General features: G+C 51.8%; 1 protein-coding gene across 1 annotated transcript in view; it reads left to right on the plus strand.

The window, feature by feature from the left end:
• Positions 1 to 15,451, plus strand: part of NPHP4 (nephrocystin 4) — a 32,634-nt gene extending 17,183 nt beyond the window's left edge. The window contains exons 12-29 of the mRNA XM_035557491.2: positions 111 to 157; positions 1,198 to 1,499; positions 1,649 to 1,834; positions 2,482 to 2,669; positions 4,030 to 4,190; positions 4,788 to 4,968; positions 7,111 to 7,239; positions 7,366 to 7,565; positions 7,639 to 7,865; positions 8,071 to 8,260; positions 8,555 to 8,635; positions 8,754 to 8,910; positions 9,327 to 9,412; positions 10,547 to 10,632; positions 11,066 to 11,237; positions 12,700 to 12,879; positions 14,359 to 14,502; positions 14,795 to 15,451. Of these exons, the coding sequence (XP_035413384.1) occupies positions 111 to 157; positions 1,198 to 1,499; positions 1,649 to 1,834; positions 2,482 to 2,669; positions 4,030 to 4,190; positions 4,788 to 4,968; positions 7,111 to 7,239; positions 7,366 to 7,565; positions 7,639 to 7,865; positions 8,071 to 8,260; positions 8,555 to 8,635; positions 8,754 to 8,910; positions 9,327 to 9,412; positions 10,547 to 10,632; positions 11,066 to 11,237; positions 12,700 to 12,879; positions 14,359 to 14,502; positions 14,795 to 14,935 (2,858 nt within the window). The 3' untranslated portion in view covers positions 14,936 to 15,451. The remainder of the gene's footprint in view (positions 1 to 110; positions 158 to 1,197; positions 1,500 to 1,648; positions 1,835 to 2,481; positions 2,670 to 4,029; positions 4,191 to 4,787; positions 4,969 to 7,110; positions 7,240 to 7,365; positions 7,566 to 7,638; positions 7,866 to 8,070; positions 8,261 to 8,554; positions 8,636 to 8,753; positions 8,911 to 9,326; positions 9,413 to 10,546; positions 10,633 to 11,065; positions 11,238 to 12,699; positions 12,880 to 14,358; positions 14,503 to 14,794) is intronic.
• Positions 15,452 to 19,833: the final 4,382 nt, after the last annotated feature.

A 19,833-nucleotide genomic window follows, 5' to 3' on the forward strand; every position in this document is an offset into this window, starting at 1 on the left:
TTCCATCCCTGAAAAATAGACCGTGGTGAGGGCTGGGCCGGATGCGGGCGCAGCAGACTCTATGTGGGGGCAACGGCTTCAGCAGAGCATCTCCTTGTGCCTCTCCACAGGTCCGTCCTCCCCGCTGCGCCTGGTGGCCTCCCCGCGGGGACCAGGGGTAAGTGCTGCCCTGGGGGCCTTTTGCTGCGCCCGACCAGCCAGAATGTGGGACGGGTCGTGGGGTGGGGAGCCCAGGGGCACGGCCCCAAGGGTGGCTCCTCCGATCCATGCAGACCACTGGTGCTGGAGCAGAGGAATTTTAAAATACATACTCCTCCTACTTTTTTGGTTTTTTCATAATTTGTTACCGGTAATGCTAATGAAGATTGTTACCTTGGTATGTTTTGTGGAGATTTTCTTCCCCTGAAGCCTTGCTGTGCAAGCCCTGCTGGGTGTGTGCCTTGCCTGCGCGGTTGTGTTGCCGAGTTGTGTGGGCACTGGCAGCAACCAGCGGCATTTCCACATCATGTAATGTGGTCCAATTGCTGAGAACATGCTCAAAGTGTCCCGTTAACTGCTCATTTTCAAGGCTGCCAGGGCCAAGTAACACCAAAAATGCAGCTAAAATCCGCTTTCGCAGAGGGAACAAAACAAATTCTGCACATAATTTGCTGGGCAGAATTTTCGGAGCTGTTTTCACACCCCAAATACCTTTTTAAGGGCTGGTCTGGTTTTTGACAACCCAGATTTGATGGGCACTATTGTCCACGGTACATTCTGACAATGATTTCTTCATGGAGAGCTATCAGGATTCAAGATGAGCTATAAATACTGAAATCTCTGGTTTTTGTATCTTGATGCAGGGATCAGTGCACACAAATATTTTTGATGAAATGAAATGCTTCATAGGACCGCATTGAACTCTTTGATCTTTCTACTGCATTTTTTATTCCTCCCTTTGCAAGAGAAAGCACAGCAGCTAAAGCAAAAAGCAGAGGTGTGAACCCACAGGCAGCCAAGCTGTGCCGCTTCTCGGCGGAGCAGAGATGCTGCTGAGCCAAATCTCAAAGCAAACAGCATTTGAACTGCACGGACTGCTTGAAAATAAGTGCTTTCTGGCCCACCTAGCCCGTGGAGACTTCTTGCAGTGCTTGCAGCATCGTGGTGTTTTTTCCCTGGGCGGTGCCAGCGTGTTCACAGTATCCTTTTCCTTTCCAGTTGTCGCTCTCTGAGCTCTCGGCCTCGCCGTGCGGTAAGGGCGAGCCCCCTCTGCTGCGGAGCAGCAGCGCCCCGGTGCCCCGGCCCCGTGGGACACCACGGGACACCAGCATGCTCAGAGCCCCCGGCACCGCTCGCGCCGAGCCTGCCGTGCCCTGGCACGTGGCTGGGATCACGCACCTGGAGGCCGACCTGCACCCCGGCTCCCCGGACCTGGACCCCTCCGGCAGCGAGCAGCTGCGGGAGCTGCCCTTCGCGCCCGCCCAGGCGCCCATCGTGGCCGTGGGGCTGCCGGCAGGCAGGTGGGGCTCTGACGGTGCTGGGGGGGTGATGCCGTGGCGGGGCTGAGCAGCCTCTCCGGGCACCGCAGCACGCTGAGCGTGCCAAGGGAGGGCCTGGATTGGGGTGGTCATTATTGCAGAGCTCAACCCCGTTTCTCTGCCCGTTCCAGCACCGTGTGCTCTCGTGCTTCCCTGGCGCTCCTGCATGCCTCTGGCTTTCCAGAAATCCTGGACTGCAACAAGGAGCCTGTGGAGATTGCAGAGCCCCTGGACTGCACGAGCTTCAGTCCTCAGCTGGAGGAAGCTGATGCTCTGCAGAGCAATGAAATAATCCTGCAGTTCCTTGCTTTCAGTAGGTAAGATGCCAAGTCTTCGTGGTGTGGTCTGCAGGTGTGGATTTGAGGTGCCTTTCAGGAGAGAATCCCTCCCCAAAATTGTCCACGAGCTGCTTTCATGCTCAAGCAGGAGAAGCCCTTGTCAATGTGCTGCTTCTCCTAGTGCCTGCCATGGAAGCAAAGCCCTGGAGAGCTTTAAAACAACATTATTGTTTTTTTAAGGCACTCTTAAAACACATTCCATTTTTTTTGTTGTATACATTAGCCACAGTGTGACATGAAACCAGTTAATGCAGGATTTCTACTTAAATGCATATTACATTGAGAAGCTGAGTTTGGAAAGCCTTTCTGTGAGGGTGGTTTTATCCTGCCAAGGCGCTGCTCACAGCTCTTCTATAGATGGCAGCGCACTGTGCAAAGGTAAAACGCTACTTTTGCTTGGCTCTTCCATCACAGCATATGGTAGAAGACAGCTGGAATTATGAAGCTTTTGGAAAGCAAAGGCAAACCATATGCCCGCTGTCTTCAAAGAAGTCCAAATACTTTTGATAATACTGATCTTCTCTTGTTCTTCTGCTTCTTGGTGGGTGACAAATGCACGAGAAGCTTATGATCAGGAGGAAGCGCTGCGTTACAGGCCAACCAAACCCACTCTTGTCTTGCTCAAGGGCTCCTCAGGATGGAGTGGAAGGGACGTGGCCCAGGACCGTGTTCCTCACCTTCCAGTTCTACCATTTCCCACCGGTCACCACACCACGTCTGCAGCTGGTTGACATGGACAGCGAGAAGGCAGCCAGGTCAGCCGCACCGCCTCAGCTCCTTGTCCAGATCAACAAAGACGGGACTCCACACACTGGTGAGATCTGGTCCTGACATGCTTTAGCATCCTCATGTGGCCTTTCCTCTTCAGGATTGAACAGGAGGCGTGTGAGAGGGTGGAAGGAGGAGTGGGAGGAAGATTGCACTGTCTAGGCAGAAGGGTTGGTCATGCAGTTAAAAGGCAGCGTATTTGGGCACAAGATACAGTGGGCGCAAGGCAATGAGTCTTTTCATGCACTTCATGCACAGATTCAGAGCTGAGCTGGGCACGTGTAGAAAGCCCTGCAAGCTGCCATCGCTTGCTGAGGGTGTACACAGAGACCCAGGTGCTCTGGGAAGCGTGCTGCCCCGAAGGGGGAGCAACCAGAGGTGCTGGAAGGCAGAGCAGCCTGCCGGCCCTGAGCAAGTTGGCCGGCCAGGCTGTTCAAGTTTGCTTCTTGTGTTGCCTGCCTTGTGCCTTCCTCAGAAGCATGTGATGCTCATGTCCGGAGATGATGTGCCTGGTTTGAAGGCCTGCGCATGTTTATAGAGCACTGAATTCTCATCGTTCACCAGACCTTGCCCAGGCTTAAAAGTACATCAGTCCTGAAGTCTTACTGCCGTTTCACGTGGTCCTTCGCAGGGTTCATCAGTAAACTTTTGTGTGTGTATGGGCTATGCTATTATGTTACTGTGCAAGGAATAGCCACCTGGGAGGTTTAAACAACATTTACTGGTTCAAGTGGCATTTTTGTCAATCAGATTTAGGCTTGCCTCCAGGCCAAGGGAATGGACTGCTATCTGCTTTAGTAGCAAACCTCTATTAGTTTATGTGGCACATAATTAAAAATGTTCAAAATGTCAAACCATGAAGTAAAACATCAATAAGTATTGGTGACATGACTCAGACATCTAGACTGCTGACTCCAGCTGCAGTTAAGTACATTTAAAAAGATACGCAACACATTTAAACGAAGTGCCTAGTATAATCTAATCTGATTCTCTGAGCAGAATGCTTTCTTTTCTTTCTTTTTGTGTCTCATTAAATTCTGGTCCCAAGGGACACCGAGCAGTTTCAGTTGATGAGGCTCCTTCTCCATCTGGAGTTATTAATGGTAATGAGAGAGGTCTGTACAGATTGAGCATTTCTGTGCAGGGGGTCATTCCGAGGGTGAACCTGGTTACTAATTTGACTGATGGGTTTATTAAGTTGAAAGTGCACTGCACAGGAGAGGAGGGGTCTGGGTGCTGAGGATGGGTGATGTGGGTCCAGTTTCTGTTGCTTGATGCACAGGACTCCTGGATTTCCTTGCTCCCCATGACAGTGAGCTTGTGAGCAGGCAGGGCTCACTGGTCCTGGCTCATGCAGGCACAGCCTCTTGGATTTGGTTTTCATCACCATGATCCGTTTCCTGCAGGAGCTCCGGGACTGCAGCTGAAGTACATGGTGGATCCCGCCTTCCTGAAACCTGGGGAGCAGCGCTGGTTTGTGTGCTACCTGGCTGACCACAGTCTTCAGATTGACATCTGGGATGGAGACTCTTTGCTTCTTGTTGGGTCCGCCGCAGTTAAATTGAAGGTATAGAGCCTTTTTTGTTAAGCCTTAATGGCTGCTAACAATGAAGGAGAACTTCTGCTTAGAACGCAGGATTTTTAAGGAAGAGTCTTGATTTTGTCCTGTGTAGAGATGCTGTTAGATTACCCTTGAGTCTTTAGTAATCAAGTTTTTATCAGCCACTCTGTTTAACTGAGACTGATGTCAATCTGACAAGCCTGTAATCACAGGATTTGTCATCTTATCCTTGAAAGCGATGGCAAAGCATTAACTTTCTTCCCTGGAACTTCTGCAGTATGCTAGGGCTTACTGGATAAAAAAATTAAGGCAGACCTAGGAAATGCAGAAACATCTTTATCCAGATCTTTTAATCTCTCAGTTCTGAGTTGCCCTAGTAACTAGTTACCCTAATGCCTAGCTGTTATCCTTTTGGGAGCAGCTGCAATGGAACAGTTCCACCTGTGGCAGCCTGTGAAGGAAATGCATCTGCTGCCGCTATGAGCGGGAGAGGGGTCCTTGTGCCAGGGCTTCCTGCAGACCTGGGAGCACGGCAGCATCTGTCCGTGCTCTGGCTGGGGGCCACAGGGGTGGGTGCTGCCCTGTCCTTGCTTTCTTCTCCAGCCCCTGCTGCGCCAGGGCCGGCCGGCCGTCAGGACCCTCCACGAGCTGGAGGTGGCAACCACGGAGTACGAGCAGGATGCGGTGGCAGTGGGCAGGGACGCGCTGTGGCACGGAGCGGTGCGGCCCGTGGACGTCCACGTGGCAGTGAGGGGTCGCCTCCACCTCTGCCTGGCCAACGTGGGTAAGAGCACTGTTTGCCTGGCGTCCCTCCGAGCCCCTTCCTGGCTATGCTGACAGGACACGATGCCTAGCTGGAGCACATGGCTCTGTAACTGTGTTTTGAAGTCCAGCAGTCGGTAGCAGAGCTGAGCTAGAAGCCACTGTGGTGGCCTTTGCTTTGGTCTCTGGTGATGCTGGTGGTAGCGTGCAGGTGTCTCTGTGCAGTAGCAGACAGCTCGTGGACGGACCAGCTGCAAACCTGCAGGTGGAGGGTTTAGGGTAGAGGTCACCTCTTGGAAGTCTTTAAACTGCTTCTGACCCCATGATCTTAGAACCTCGACATGGTGCAGCTCTGGCAGTGCAAAGCAGCATGCACTTGGCTCAAAGTCTCGCTGTGGGCCTCCCTTTGGTTTGTCTCCCAGATTTTGCCCGTGACTGGGGAAGGCAAAATCTGGATGTGCCCTGGTAGAGCTCTGACTTGGTGCTGGAGTGAGCTCCCGGGCAGCGGAGCCACAGCCCCATCCCTGCGTGTGGGCTCGGGGGATGCTGTGGAGGTGCTGTGATGCTCCTTGCTGTCTTACCCACGGTAAGGCAGCTCTCAGGCCGATGGGATGGAAACAGTGACGCACAGATGGGTGCTAGCAAATAGCACGGAGGAACAGGCGGCATGCACGAAGCTGTCCCTGTCAGAAAACCGAGCTTGCAGGGACATTATTCTTCCCAGAATGTACTGGGTACTTTTTTTATATTTAATTCACCATCCTAAAAATGTGCAGTGACTCCAGGTTTTAAACTCTTATCTTCAGAAGAAAGATTAGCTCCATTATAAGATATCTTAAATTGTCATTTTCATACTTTGCCTGCAAAAGGACGATAAGCTCCTGGGAAGGAGAATCTGAGATCCACAACCCAAAGAGAGGTTTAACTCAAACCTGGCAAAAGAAGAGAGAACGAAAACACACTGTTCCAGGACAAAAGCTATCCTTTGATTTCTCTGCTCCCCTCCCCTTTTTTTTTCCAAATTTATTTTCAAATTCAGAACAATGTTAGTAGGTTTCTGAGAGTTATTTATAAAACTTGGTCTAAGGCATTAAGTGGCAGAGCTGTTTTATGAATGGGGTGGTGTTGATTGAGCTGTTTGGAGAAGCAGCGTTTGGCCAAGGAACGGTATTTCTCATTGAAGCCTTCAGCTGAGGTGCCTGTCTTGCACTGAGCGTATTTCAGGTGGCAATGTCACTTTGAAATCAGAGTCTGTTGCAGAATGGGAATGCAGAATAATTGCAATTGGTGCTCTGAGTCCTGTCACACAGGTCAGAGCTGTGCCTTCTGGCCACCTGCTGTGGCTGCAGAAACTCAGGTACTTCTGCTGAAACTTCACAAAATACAGATTGGAATCGGAGCTGGTTACAGAGGTCAGCGGTAAATCAGTCATGATGTCCCCATTGCTTTTTAGTAGGAAACGGCTCTGTCACTTACAGAAAAGATATATGGAGTGCAATAGCAATAGGATTCCAGAGGGATCATCATAAAATGCAGAGAGCATTGTAAGCAACAAGATATTTGCTTCTGCCTTTTTTGTAAATTGTCTACAGAGATCTGCAGTGGGGATAAAATTTTCTAGTAGATTTTATGACAATTTAAGAAATTTATGATGATATAAGGAAAAGTGGGAAAGTTATTTTCTGATGAATCCTTGTGGGTGAGTCTGTGCTGACTGTTTTCAGGCCAACTCATGTTGACCTGAGCTTGCTGTGCGCTTTTTTTTTTTGAATAGTGATGACCTGAGCGGGGGGGGCGGAGGGGGGATGCTTGTGGGGACAGGGCAGGCTCCAACACTGCCTTGTGCAAGGAGGAGCCGTCACCAGTCCTGTCTGCTTGGCGTTTGCTTTGGTTGGCCACCACCTCCTGCTTGGTGGCAGTCTGCTGCACGCTGCTGGTGTCGGTCCTGGGCTGGAGCAGCCGAGGTGGAGGCTGGAGCAAGCGATCCCAGCTTGGCTTCGTGTCTTGGCTGGCAGCTGTAGAGCAGGGGCTGCTGCTGGGGCTCCAGGGGGAGCACGGCAGGAAAGCCCCGCTGCAGGTGGGCGGGCATGGAGCTGGTCCGTGCGGAGGTGTTGCAGGAGATCCCCCCAGAGACGGGGTTCACCCTGGTGTGTGTCTGTGGCAGGCCACCGCTGTGAGGAGACCCCGAGGATCCCAAGGTGCCCATCGCCATCGCGTGCCCGCCTGGTGCCCTCGCTGGACAGCGTCAGCAGCCTGCGGGGCGGCAGCTTGCTCTCCCTGCATGCCGGCAGCGGTGAGTCCTGCTGGGGTGGCTCAGCCTGTGCTGCCCCCGTGTCCCCAGCTGGCTGGAGTGGTGGGTGCAGCACAGGGACACTTCACCCCCCATGCCACACCGGTAACCCAAGCTCTCTCCCTTCAGGTCCAAGGGTGTCGCGGGCACGCAAGCTGGCTGAGGTGGATGGCGAGCTGGCAGCCACGCTTTGTAGCCACCGGCCAGAGGCGAGCCCGGCCTCCCCACGTGCCCCCCACGAGGCTGCAGATGTCCGGCGGCGCAAGCTGCGGCGCATGGCGCTGGTGCGGCAGCAGGAGGATGCCGGCGGGAGCACGCCCCAGCGCACGGTGAGGGCAGGGGCCGGGGTGCCCTGGCAGGGCTGTGGTGGCTCCGGGCTCACTGTCCCCTTTCTCCCTGCAGGGCCGGCACGAGCAGTGCCTGCAGCACTTGCGGGACCTGCAGGTGATCAGCGCCTACCGGGAGCGTACCAAGAGCGAGAGCATCACCCAGATGCTCAGCCAGGCCATCACCGCCACCCACACTGTCTATGCCGTGCTGGGGACGGCTGAGTTCTTCGAGTTTGCTCTGAAGAACCCCTACAGTGTCCAGCACACGGTGACGATTGAGTTCGACCACCCCGAGCTCAGGTAGGGGACAAAAGCCATCCCCCTGTGTGTGCTCACAGTGCCTGAGCTGGGGTCTGTCCCCCCTGGCTGGGGGCCTGTTCTCACAGTCCCCTTCCCAGTTTGGTGCTGGATTCCCCTCCTGCCATACATCTGGAGCAGAGGGATGAGGGGGTGGCACCCACTCCCATCCAGCTCTCACCGACAGCTCTGCCTCTCGCTCCTCCAGTGTCATACTGGACCCAAGGGAGTGGCGGCACTTCAAGGAGCTGACGAAAGTGGCTACACCGCTGGAAGAGGACATGTTCCACCTTCGTGATGACCTTAGGCCCCAGGTCTACCTGCGTCCCAAGGAGACCGTCCACATCCCGTTCAGATACCAGACGTTCTCGGCAGAGCCGGCTGTCGCAGCGGTGCCGGTATGCTGGGAGCTCTGCTGTGCTCAGGACCACTGCGTGCCCAGAGAGCAGAGTGAAGGGAGGCTCCTTGCAGGGCTAACCATCGTGCCAGCTGGCTGTAGCGCCCTGCCTCTTTTACCCCCGTTTTGTGCTGTTTCTGGTAGGAAGCGAAGAATTGTATCCTTAATTGTTTCCCTCTGCTTTATTTTCTTACGTAGTGTAGGCCTGTTCTGGCTGCGTGGTAGAATTGCCAAGGAAATATTGATTACGTGTAGTGGGGCTTCATCCTGAGACAAACTGCCCTGTGTCCTGCAGGGGCCGGCGGGGCTGAGCGCCGGGGACGATGCAGCCACCACCTCCTGGCAGCCTGGGGCCATGCAGACGAAGCACATCCAGGTGGGAAGCAGGGGAACTTCGGGGTGTTGGCTGCCACAGCCTGGGAGCCGCGGAGGAGCGGCGCTGAGCCCTGGGAGGTATTTCCTTGCCTGCTGCTGAGCTGCTTCTCCCTTGGCAGGTCACCTTCCGCGTGAGCGGGGGGAAGCCCATCGCGCTGCTGCGGGTGAAGGTGGAACCCCGTCCCCACGTGGTGGACCAGACCTTCAGGTTCTACCACCCCGAGCTCACCTTCTTGAAGAAGGCCATCCGGTTGCCGCCCTGGCACACGCTGCCAGGTGACGCCTGTCCTACTGGGGGGACCGGGCTGCGCGGGGCTGGGGCTTGGAGCCTCTGTGGGAGGAGGGAATTAACCCAATTAGTGAGCCGTCGTTAATATGCAGGGCTCTGTTACCAGGAGGCCTTCTTGGAAGTGCGGGTGGCATCCAAGAGCAGATTTCTACCATCAGACAGTTTCTCTGCTTCCTTATGTCTTCAAGGCCTTTCATGATTTTTGTTGTGGCCTTGGGCTCCCCTGCTTGGTTTTTATCCATCTGCTTCTGTTGATTTATGCTTTGTTGAACCAGCGTGACCCAGTAGTTCTCTGGTAGCATAACATAAGGGATTCTAGCTTACAGCTGCATGATAGGGTAGAGTAAAACATAAACAGAGGAAATGCTAAATATTGTTTCATCTGTGTCTTTCTCCTTCACAGGCGCTCCGGCAGGGATGCCGGGTGGGGAGCCGGAGATGTATGTTCGCTGCAGTGACCCTAACATAATTTGTGAAACCAAAAATATGGTACCAGTCACACTTAGACATCAGTTTGTCTTTTTGTATCCTTCTGCTGTGGTTTGTTGTTTTAATCAGCAGATAAATGCCTTGCACCCATGGCAGCATTTCGATTTATCAGTCTATAGTAATGAAATACTGGCAGTGATTAAGCTGGAATTGCCCTTTATTCCCAATTAAAATGAGCTGCATTGTTTTTGCAGCTGAAGCCTAATGTTGTACCTTATCACATCATGCAGCAGCCTGTACTAGCTTGTCCTTTTGAGGAAATACTAAACAGTTCAAAACACTGGTGAAAAGAAGTCTTCTGTCAAGGTGCTAGGTAGACATTTTCCCCTCTACTTTGGAGCATCCACACCTGCTGGCAGGCACGAGGTGCACTAGCAGTGTGTCTGCTGCGTGTGGGCAGCGAAGTTGCTGTCCGGCACTGGGCCACGTTTTCCTCCGATGCTTGGTGGAAAGGGGGATATCATGGGAGATGTCTGTATACATACACTACCTGATGACTACCTTCTGGTATGTTGTTGTAGAGCAAATATTTCAAGACTAGTTCCAGCCCCTCTCCCTCCTGGGCTGGTGCAGACACTGAAAATCAATGCTGGTGGTTTCCTTCCTTCGTTACTCTTTGGCTCAAGCCCTAGAAGTTCTTCACCCAGAACTCACACTGTGGTCCTCCCAAGAGCTGCTTTTGTTTTGCAGTTTCTAGCAAAGGTTTGAAGTTTGCAGGGCTTTCTTTTCTGCTGGTTGAGATAGAAATGAAAAAATAAATATGTGCATATAAATGCAGATGGTAGTGGAGGGTAGTTGCTAATTGCTAGTGCAGGAATATGTTTGTGTAGTAATTGGATTATGGCTTGTTAGAAAACTTGGGGAAAATTTGCCAAAATTTGATTACAGGTGCAGACCTGGAATGCAATAGTCATTTGTATCCTCTTTTGTAATTAAAAATACTGGCAGAGCTCAACCAAGCTGTATAATAATGTAATAACATAGGTTTTAACTAGATCCTGAAAGCATCTGCTTTTGTAAGTGGGTTGGTAGTGGTTTTTTTTTCCCTTAATGGAAAGGAAACCCTGGAGTCCTCATTAGCTGGTTTGATCTCTAGGTTAACTATTCTAACGATGCTCTGATTTCTGTATGCAGGGTCCCGGGGAACCACAGGACGTCTTCTTAAAAGTAGCTGGAGGACCAAGCCCACAGATCAAAAAATTCTTTGTTGCTATTTATACGTAAGTAGCAGAACCCAAAAAGGCAGAAAGAAACCCAGAGCACATGGCAGAGCAGGAGGGGTGTTCGTGCAGAGGTTTTCTTGCTCACTGTTCCCAGGCCCAGCTTGCTTCCCTGACCAGCAGAGAGCTGGGCAGGAGGCATCCTGAAATACTTGTTTGCAGTTTATGGCTTTAATCTTTCTCTAAATAAGCTGTCTCCCATGGCTAGACCATTTGATGTGTGCAAGCTAATTCATTATCTCTGCATTAAATGTTAGTGTTGCATTAGCTTTAGGAAGGGGTAAGACAAATTCTTCTGAAGACGCTTGCCCAGAGTTGGGTGTTGGCTTGGGGTAACGACGCTTGTCCCAGCAGAACCCTTTTGTGTTCAGTCCCACTGCTGTTTTGTTGCTCCCACCTCTGTCTGAGTGCTGCTCTGGTGTCGCCGCTGCAGGGACGCCTGGCTGGCCGTGCCGCTGCGCATCTGGCAGTTCTACCTGCACTCCCTGCAGTGCCTGGACGTCAGCTGCACCGCCGGGCAGCTCGCCCGCCTCGCCCTGCCGCTGCGCGGCACGCGGGCCCTCCGGAAGGTGAAGGCATTCTCCTCGCATCCCCACGAGCTGAAGGTAACCTGGCTGCTGCCCTGGGCACCGTGCCGTGGGGGTGAGGCTTCTTGTCTGGGCTGAGGGGCTGTGAAATCCCGTATGGCTCTGACAGGCGGTGGACTTGGCTGACAATCCCGGTGAAATAACCTCTCGGAAATGAAACGCATCCCGTTTGGAAATATGAACAATTTCCTGCCAGAGTGTATTGGTGATAATTACCTTTTGATTAAAGCTGCCATGTGTAGGATCATTGGTACAAAGCCCCAGAGGGCAAACTATCTGCATTAATGAGACTATCTGAAGACTAATAATTTCTTTAGAATTCATTTAGTTATAATTGAAAATGTGAATAATAAAAGGAACAAAAACTCCATTACTGTCCCATAAACAAAAGAAACAATCTCGACTCCTGAAGTCTGAAAAAAGGAATGAGTCCTGTAGAGCTGGGAAGGAGTTTATTCACCATAGGCATTTCTTGTCTGTCTTCTTTCATGATTTAGAAATCTGCTAGTAGCCTAAAAAGTGTCACTTACTTTAATATGTCAGTCTTTTTGCTGTCTCAAGCAGGAAGCTCCAGCAACGAGCATAGCCTGTCCTTCCCTCTGAGTAAGCCAGGCAGTTTGCTAATGCATATTGTACTGATAGCTCTCACAGAAAAGTTTTTTAAGCAGTGGTAGGATTTTTACAAAGACTGATTATAAAAGGATGAGTATAACCCAGGGACCCTTGGCAGGCTTTCACATACCTCCCTTTGAAAGGGAGGAAGCATCAGAAACATCATGGTACATAACATGCAGGAAAAACAAAATCCACGAGGTCGGGGACTGCCTGCGCCCTGTGTTATGGCGGCACTGCACGCTGGCCGTGCTGATGGCAGTGCATTTGATCCTGCAGCAACATCCAAAAGCAAGCAGTGAGGGTGAGGAAAGGTCCAGCTGCTGGAACAGTCACTGTTAACACCCATTTGAATGAGCGAAGTGCAGGTTGGTGCTGGCACAGAGACTGTAACACAGCCAGTCCCAGTTTATTAGTGTAGGTGGGATTAAATATTTGTGTCAGAGGTGCACTTTTTTTAAAGTGTAATCAAATCTAATTTGTATTCCCAACTGGATGTTATGGAGGTGCAGATTTGCTCCCAGTTGTTGCTTGCCAAGGGGTGACAGCCTGTTTTTCTAAAATGTTCCTGTGATGATCTGCATCCAAGTTTATCTTAATTTATTCCTCTGCTGCCTCTCAGGCAGGGGGTTTCCAAGGATGCTGGAGATAGCTGTGAGCAAAGCATCCCTGATGCCACCTCTTCTCATCTAGGACATCCTCTACTTTATTTTTTATGACATAGAGCATTATGAACCTGAGGTCTGAGATGCTGGTGGGACCTTCTGATCGTTCCTGTTGTGAGTGACAGACAGAGGGCCACTGCCAGCCTAAAAAGATGTTTGGCCACTGAGTTCTGTTGCTGCTCCATGGTATTTGTTTTCTGCAGGTGGATCCAGAAGGAGTGTTTGTTCTGCCCCCGAATGGTGTCCTGGACCTGTATGTTGGCGTGAGGCCTCGGAGGGCTGGCAGCAGGTTCATCTACCTCAACCTGGTGGATGTGGAGTACCACCAGCTGGTGTCCTCCTGGCTGGTCTGCGTCTCCTGTAGGCAGCCTCTCATTTCTAAGGTACGGCAACTCTTGCAATGGACTGAGAGCCCAGCTGTGGACTGGAGGTCTCCATCCTGCCAATAATCTGGGGCTGTCTGCTACTTAATACTTTACAACTATTTTTTTTTTGGTACTTGTCACCCTGGCATCTGCTTTTTCCTTCTTGTGTAAGGAAGGGTGTATGCCAGGTGCTGGGAAGCAGTCCTGTGGTGTTACTGATCCCTGGATGAGTGCTTGGTCTTCTTGCAGACACTTCCATTGTTTTGAACTGTCATGGGCAAGGATCATAAAGCCAATTTTTTAAGAATTACTGACAGATTAGAGATTAACTGTCTTCTGAGTTACTCCTAAAGCAGCATTGCAGAATAACTCTGGAGCACTTGTCTTTACCTGCCAGAATTGCAAGAACGTGGTATTTCTGAACCCAGGCAAGAAACACTGACCTCTGGTAGAGCCAGAGGAGTGGCTGTGATGAGGAGGATTTCCTTTTCTATATGAACTCTACCCATTCTTCCTGTTACTATTTCTATCTCCCTATTTCACTAAGGCACTGGAGCACACATTTAGCCCTCCAGTGCTTGAATAATCTCACTGAAGACCATCATAAAATATCTGTCAGACTGTTTTGAAGGTAATTCCATGCTGAGGAATGTCAACTCTGAAGTATACCCAGTTGCGAAATTAAAGTTACAGCATGCTGCTTTCTATTAGCACTGTGCTGGCTTAGGACTTTGCTCAAAGATAGAAAATTAGATTTCCTAGTTAATGTGTTCATTTAAAAAATGTTTTCCTGGAACACTGTACTGGGGGAAGTTAAGATCAGCATTTTAAACTGATGCTGTGCTGCCCCTGATGAGTGCCAGCCCCTCTCCCTGTGCTCTGTCATGTTATCAGTATTAGCACTATGGCTATCCCTGTGGAAATAAATTAATTAGTTGGAGAATTAGTTGGCCAGTTGCAGCTGCTCCCCTGGCCCTTTGTCACTCAGTCTCATAATTATTTCGGCGCATGTGGTGATGCAAACTGCAACTTGAAGAGGATGCTTTCACTCAGAGCTTGTTCCATTTTTTCCTGATGGTGGAGATCGAATGTTACATGTAGAAGGGGAGAGGAAGAGAGGACGCAGGGCAGTGTGTCCCCCTGGGGTCTCTGTGTTGGCAGCTCTGGGTGCTGCTGCAGGTGTCCTTGGAGTGGGTCTGTGCAGGGTCATGCTGGCTGCGGCCCCGCTGTGCCCACCTAGGCTGGGCAGCCCCAGCGCTGTCCTTCCATGAACAAAGCAGCCCGGCCTGGGTGCTGGGTAGCTCCTGTGAGGGGCCTGGCAAAGTGGCCCAGCACCCTGTGCCTATGTCCTGCTTCATTTCATGCTCCAAGAACCGAAATCAGCGAAGGAAGTGATTCTTTGCGTTCCGCTCCTGTGAGATCCCGCTCGTATCCTCTGCTGTGGTTAGTGTCGCGTGGTGCTGATGCCTCTGTGTGTCCTGTTCTGTGCTCCTACAGGCGTTTGAGATAACGCTCCCTGCGGGCGGCGGGAGGGGCTCCAACAAGCGCATCACCTACACCAACCCCTACCCCACTCGGAGGGTGTACTTCCTGGGCACCAGCCGCCCCGACCTGCTGCAGTTCAAGGAGGATTCCTTCGAGGTACTGAACTGCTGCATCCCCTCCTGTGAAACCCCCAGACAAGGTCCCCTCCTGTGCCAGGGCAGCTTCAGGGCTCGCTGGTGAAAGAGGCAGAGGAAGGCGCCCTGTGGGAAGGGGCACCCACGGGGTGCACAGCTCTGCAGGAGGGGAGGGGGGCCTGTTTGGGCCAGCACCGAGGGCTGGGGCTGGCTGCATGGGTGTGTTTGTGTGGTTCTGCTGACGTGGTGGGGACAGGCACGTCAAGGAGGCAGTGCTCAGGTTGTCTTCCCTTCTCCTGTGTGCTTTTCTGCAGGTTGCTGGCGGGGAGGTGTACACCATTGGCTTGCGGTTCGCCCCAAGCCAGAGCACAGGTGAGGAGGAGATCCTGATCCACATCAATGACCACGAAGACAAGAACGAGGAAACCTTCTGTGTGAAGGTTGTGTACCAGTGAGACTGGGCAGGGCGCTGCTCCAGCAGTGCAGCAACTTCCATGGCATCTGCCGCACCACCCCAGCAGCACCAGTCCGTCTCATCTGTGCCTCCTCCGGTTCTGAATCCTCCTCGACCACGCTGTCTGCAAATGGGCGGTGTGCTGGACTCCTCAGTGAGCCCAGCCCTGTGCAGGAACCCACACTCCCTGGTTCTCACCTCACCACTGGTGAGCTGTGAGGTCTCACTTGCCTTATAGTGAGTGCCGGTGGTAGTCCTGGCTGCCCTCCGTCAGCTCGACATGGGGGGATGAATGTTTTTGCTACTGTGTCACAACTGCAGAAGAATGTCTTTATTTTTGTTTAGTGTTATATATTTCAGGTGTTTGATTTTTTTAACTTAAAGTTTGCATATCTGAGTGCAGAATATTTTTAAAATATTTACTGTGCACTGAACTTTGTACAAACGGAAACAATTTTCTGGAGTTTTAAATACTTTTTACTTGTTCTAGATCAATTAAACTTGCTGCACAGACCTGACAGCATTGTGGCATTTCCTTCTGCTGGAGGTCAGAACCCTTCCAGTCCCTTTCCAGTAGCTGCTGATGTGAGCACCGGGCTCGCCTTGCATGTGGCGTGCACTGCTGGCTGCACCTCGGTGGGGAGTGCTCGGGGTCCCCTGCCTTCCTCCCGCTGCCCGCACGGTGCCGGTGCCAGCCCCTTCTGCACGCCTGGGTCAGGGCTGAGCCTTCAGCAGCGGGGTGAGGAGGGGCTGAGGGGCAGCCGTGGGCTCTCTGCTGCAGCAGCAGCGCTGTACCCAGACATGTGAGTCCTGGCAATTATGGGAGAATAACACATGCGCTGGCACATCTTGGGCTGAGGAATGATGGCTCTCTCCCAATATGTTTTAATCTTGTTTGCTAGGTACTTAAAAGCTCCCACTATTCCTCACTAGTTTATACTGCATTTATTTCTGTTAAGTCATAGTCATTAGTACTCAGAAAACATCCAGCGCTACCTAATTTTCTGATCACTCCATTTTCGTTAATGGATTAGAAGGAAATGGCTGAAACGCATCCTGCTGATTGTGAGTCTGGCAGGATTTTAATTTATTGGCCCCTTTTTACAGCACTGACTTGTGTTTGGCCTTGACATATAACTATTGGAAATCCACAGCAAGTTTTACTGAGAAGATTCATTATAGTCACTCTGTGGAAGAAAAAAAGAGGCGAGAACAAAGGCAGATGAGCAAGGGAGACAGGGAGAGGTCTCAGGTGGGGGTGGCTGGGGCCTCCAGGCTTCTGCCCTGTGATCTTTCACCATAAATGTCTTAGTACCTCGCTCTTTTTGCAGAAATAAATTTCCTCAGCCAGATCTGACTTGGTTGTTGAATACTTCAATTAGATCATGCCACTGGGAGCAGAAGGCGCTCGAGCACGAGACTGGAGTGGTACAGGGGCCTGGGCTGAACCACTGATGTTCCTGCACGGCCACGGAAAACAGCCTGTGAAATCCCAAACAAAAACCATGCAGGATAGCTCACTGGCTTTCCAGTTCAGTTTTGGGTATCTTGTGATTTCTAGCAAAGGATCAGTGATACAGTATTTTGCTATTTACTTCCCTGACAGTTATCTGGGAGGTTTTCAGTATCTGGAACACCTGCCCCGTCTGCAAATGCTGGATAAGCATGTGTTTGCTGGAGGGCAGGCTCATGTTGCAGCTTAAATCCCTGTTTGATTAAGGCTTTGCCTGTTGCATTTTCACCAGCTGGTTGTGACCAGCTACCAACATCCTCTCTTCTTCGTGTCCCTCTGCTGTGGCTGCTGGTGGCAGGCAGGGTGCTCACGAGTGACTGCTGACCCGGAGAGATTTATGTGCACGTGGAAGCCGTGTGGCTGTTCCTTACGGGGTATTAGGCTGATGAATTGGTAGCCCCAATTAAGTCATGTGCTGAGTTACTCTGCATCCCTAGGACTGATCGGAAATGACAGCTAATATTTTAAAAATTATTACACTGTCTACAGCACAGAGAGGCCCCTAAGTTGGGTTATTAAAGTAGATTAGGTGAATAATTTTCATTATGTTTTCGTATAATAATATTTCTTAAGGATTATGAATGAGTCGGTGCTTTATCCTTGGCTGCTGCAGACAAGGAAGCTCCTTAGGTGTATTAAGCACCGCACGTTTATAGCGGTGAGTAAATTATTTGCTGGTAGGAAGGCGAATGCCAACGCAGAGATTTGAGCTAAACTGGCGGCTCAGCAGTCACACGGTGATGGAATGCGATCGGGCGCCGCGCTCTGCAGCTCTTGCTGGCAGACGTAATTAAGATACGTGGTGCCTGCCCACGGGCAGCGTTAGGACCAGAGGTGTGGGCAGGGCTGCCTGGCCTTCTGTCCGTCCGTCTGCCTGGCTCACATGCAGCTGGGCACGCTGCATCTTGCTGCTTTTGTGCAACCTTCCTTTTAGCCGGGGTGCTAATTATCCCGAGCTGATGGGCAGGTATTAATCCAAGGAGGGTGTTTTACCAAAGGCCAGGCAGCACGCTGGTAGCGCTCTCTCTAACTTGCAGCACTGTTTAAGGAGGCCACTTGTCTGCAGAGCAAGAAATCATCCTTCTTTAATGGCAGACGGGTACGTTGGGAGCCGCTGCGCAGAGCAGCGTGCCCGCAGTGACGAGCCTGGCCCGCGCTGCCTCCCTCCCGTCCGGGCTAGATTAATGCTAATGGCTTTGTTGCAGATGACGAAGCAGTAATGAGATTACTGAATTATTTACACGTGCTTCTATCTTTAGCAGCACGGTTTAAAGGTGAGCGGGGGAAGCAGCGGGGCTGGCGTGGTTCCAGCTCTGCCCCACACACCAACGGTCTGTGCCCCCCTCTGGGGAAGTAGCGGGGGGTGCATGCAGGGAAGAAGAGGAGCAGGAAGGAAAGGGAAGGGGGTGAGAGGGGCAGGCGGTGCCCCCGGCCACGGTGCCCCTCTCGCGGGGTGCTGCGGTGCAGTCGTTGCACCAAGTTGGTACGTGCGGTGATGGTTCCCCTCACTGCGGCTCTGCTTCCTGACAGTGACTGTAAAGACTTTGGGTTGTCTGTAGGTAATTCGGCACTGTCAGAACATCCCCTTAATAGCGATCAGATGGAAGCCCTCAGATTTATCTCACTTTGTTTCCAGCCCAGATCCAGGACATCTCGCAAAGCTTTGGGGTTTCCTGCTGCCCCACATGTCCAGTGAGGGGATGCAGATGAAAACCAAGCTCCCCTTTCCAGCCCAGAATACATTTCTTATGGCAAGCGAAGTACCATAAATCTTTGTAGGACTTTAATGTACTCTGCTGCTGCCTATCAGTTTGTTCTCACTACATTAGCTTTAATTAAGCAATGTACTTTCTTTGAACTTAAACCTGGGCCGAGCTGCCTGGCGGGTTTCATTTAAGGGGCACCAAAGTGGGGCAGTTCCAGGGCTGGTGCCACAGAGACCCTCCTTCGGGCCCTGAGGAGGCTGAGAGCCCTGGCCCGAGGCTGCGGGAGGAGGAGGAGGAGCTCTCAGCACCCGCTGCGGGTGCCTGTGCTCTCTGGGGCAATGGCAGGGGAGGAACGATTGTGCTGCTTTTGTTCGTGCTTGCTAATGAAGTTGTCCCCGTTAATGACAATAAACTCATATCACCGTGCACTTAACATGCAACTTGTTATTCTCTTCCTATTTCATTCATGTCAGGAAGAAAATTGGATTTCGGTAATGACATAATTAATTCACCCTAAAAATCTCGGCTCGCGTCTCATCACTGAGACACGCAGGGAAGAAACAATTGGGAAATACTTCCTTGGTCTTCGCTCCTGTGACCGCTGTGCCCTCTCCAGGGTACGCAGGAGCCCCCTGGGGGACCCGAGCATCGCTGGCTTTGCCTCTCGGCTGCTGGGACCTGGGCAGGCTCAGTCAGGCGAGGGGCATCTCCAGGAAAAGACCTCATGCGCCCATGCCTTGGTGTTTGGCACTGCAGCATCTGTTAACTGGGTACAACGGCACGCCTGGTTCAGCAGGCTGCTGCCATCCCTGCTCCCAGCCCGGGCGTGCGCTGCGTGGCAGCTGCGGTGGGACAGGTGATGAGCGATCACGCTGGTGAATCAAAATGCTAATGGGCTGAGGCTTCGCGAGGCCTCTCCGTGTGGCATGCAGGGAACATATGCTCAGAGAAACCTTGTAAACCGCTGCCTTTTCCTGCTGCTCCTTCGGCGCTTTGTTGCAGCCAGTCCTCCCGCAGCCTCGCAGCGCGGATGTTTCTTGAGGAATGTAAATTGGAGGCTCTGGAGCCGCTCTTTAATTGAGCTAATTTTATAGGGGTCACGCAAAGGTTGCCGAATTGACTAGAGGTGAAAGAAGGAACTCTCCGAGTCTCTGCCAGGTACTTAATCCAGCCTTTGAAGGCTTCGCATGTCTCATTTTGATTCTGCTTATGCCCTTGCCTCCCTGTGTGGCTGTATCCTGGCTGGGTGCTTAGAAGATGCCCTGAAGCATCCAGCACGGGACCGGAAGGCACTGAGCAAACCTTTCCCATAAAATACTGAAATGTCTGGGAAACACGGGGAAGAGCAGCTTCAATGAGAGAAGACAGCTTGCAGGAACAGCCGCTGGTGTGAGGTTTCTTCTTGCTGCGAGGCAGCTTCCAAGGACGAGGGCGGTGGCAGAGGAGCAGCGGCAGCGCTGCGGTGACGTGCTGGTGATGCATCAACGGCAGCTCGTGGCGGCCCCAACATTTCAAACATTTCTGTGGTGTAGGAGTGGGTGCTGCCAGAGATCCCGTTCTGATGATTGTATGCAGGCAATGTCACGTTTAAATCTAGTTCATTTTTTTTTCATCAGGCGCATCCCTTCAAGTGTGGAAAGGCTCTGTTAATTATTTACATTTGGCTCATATTTCTGCCTG

This window comes from Cygnus atratus, chromosome 21, assembly GCF_013377495.2.
Source record: "Cygnus atratus isolate AKBS03 ecotype Queensland, Australia chromosome 21, CAtr_DNAZoo_HiC_assembly, whole genome shotgun sequence".
Lineage (NCBI taxonomy): Eukaryota > Metazoa > Chordata > Aves > Anseriformes > Anatidae > Cygnus > Cygnus atratus.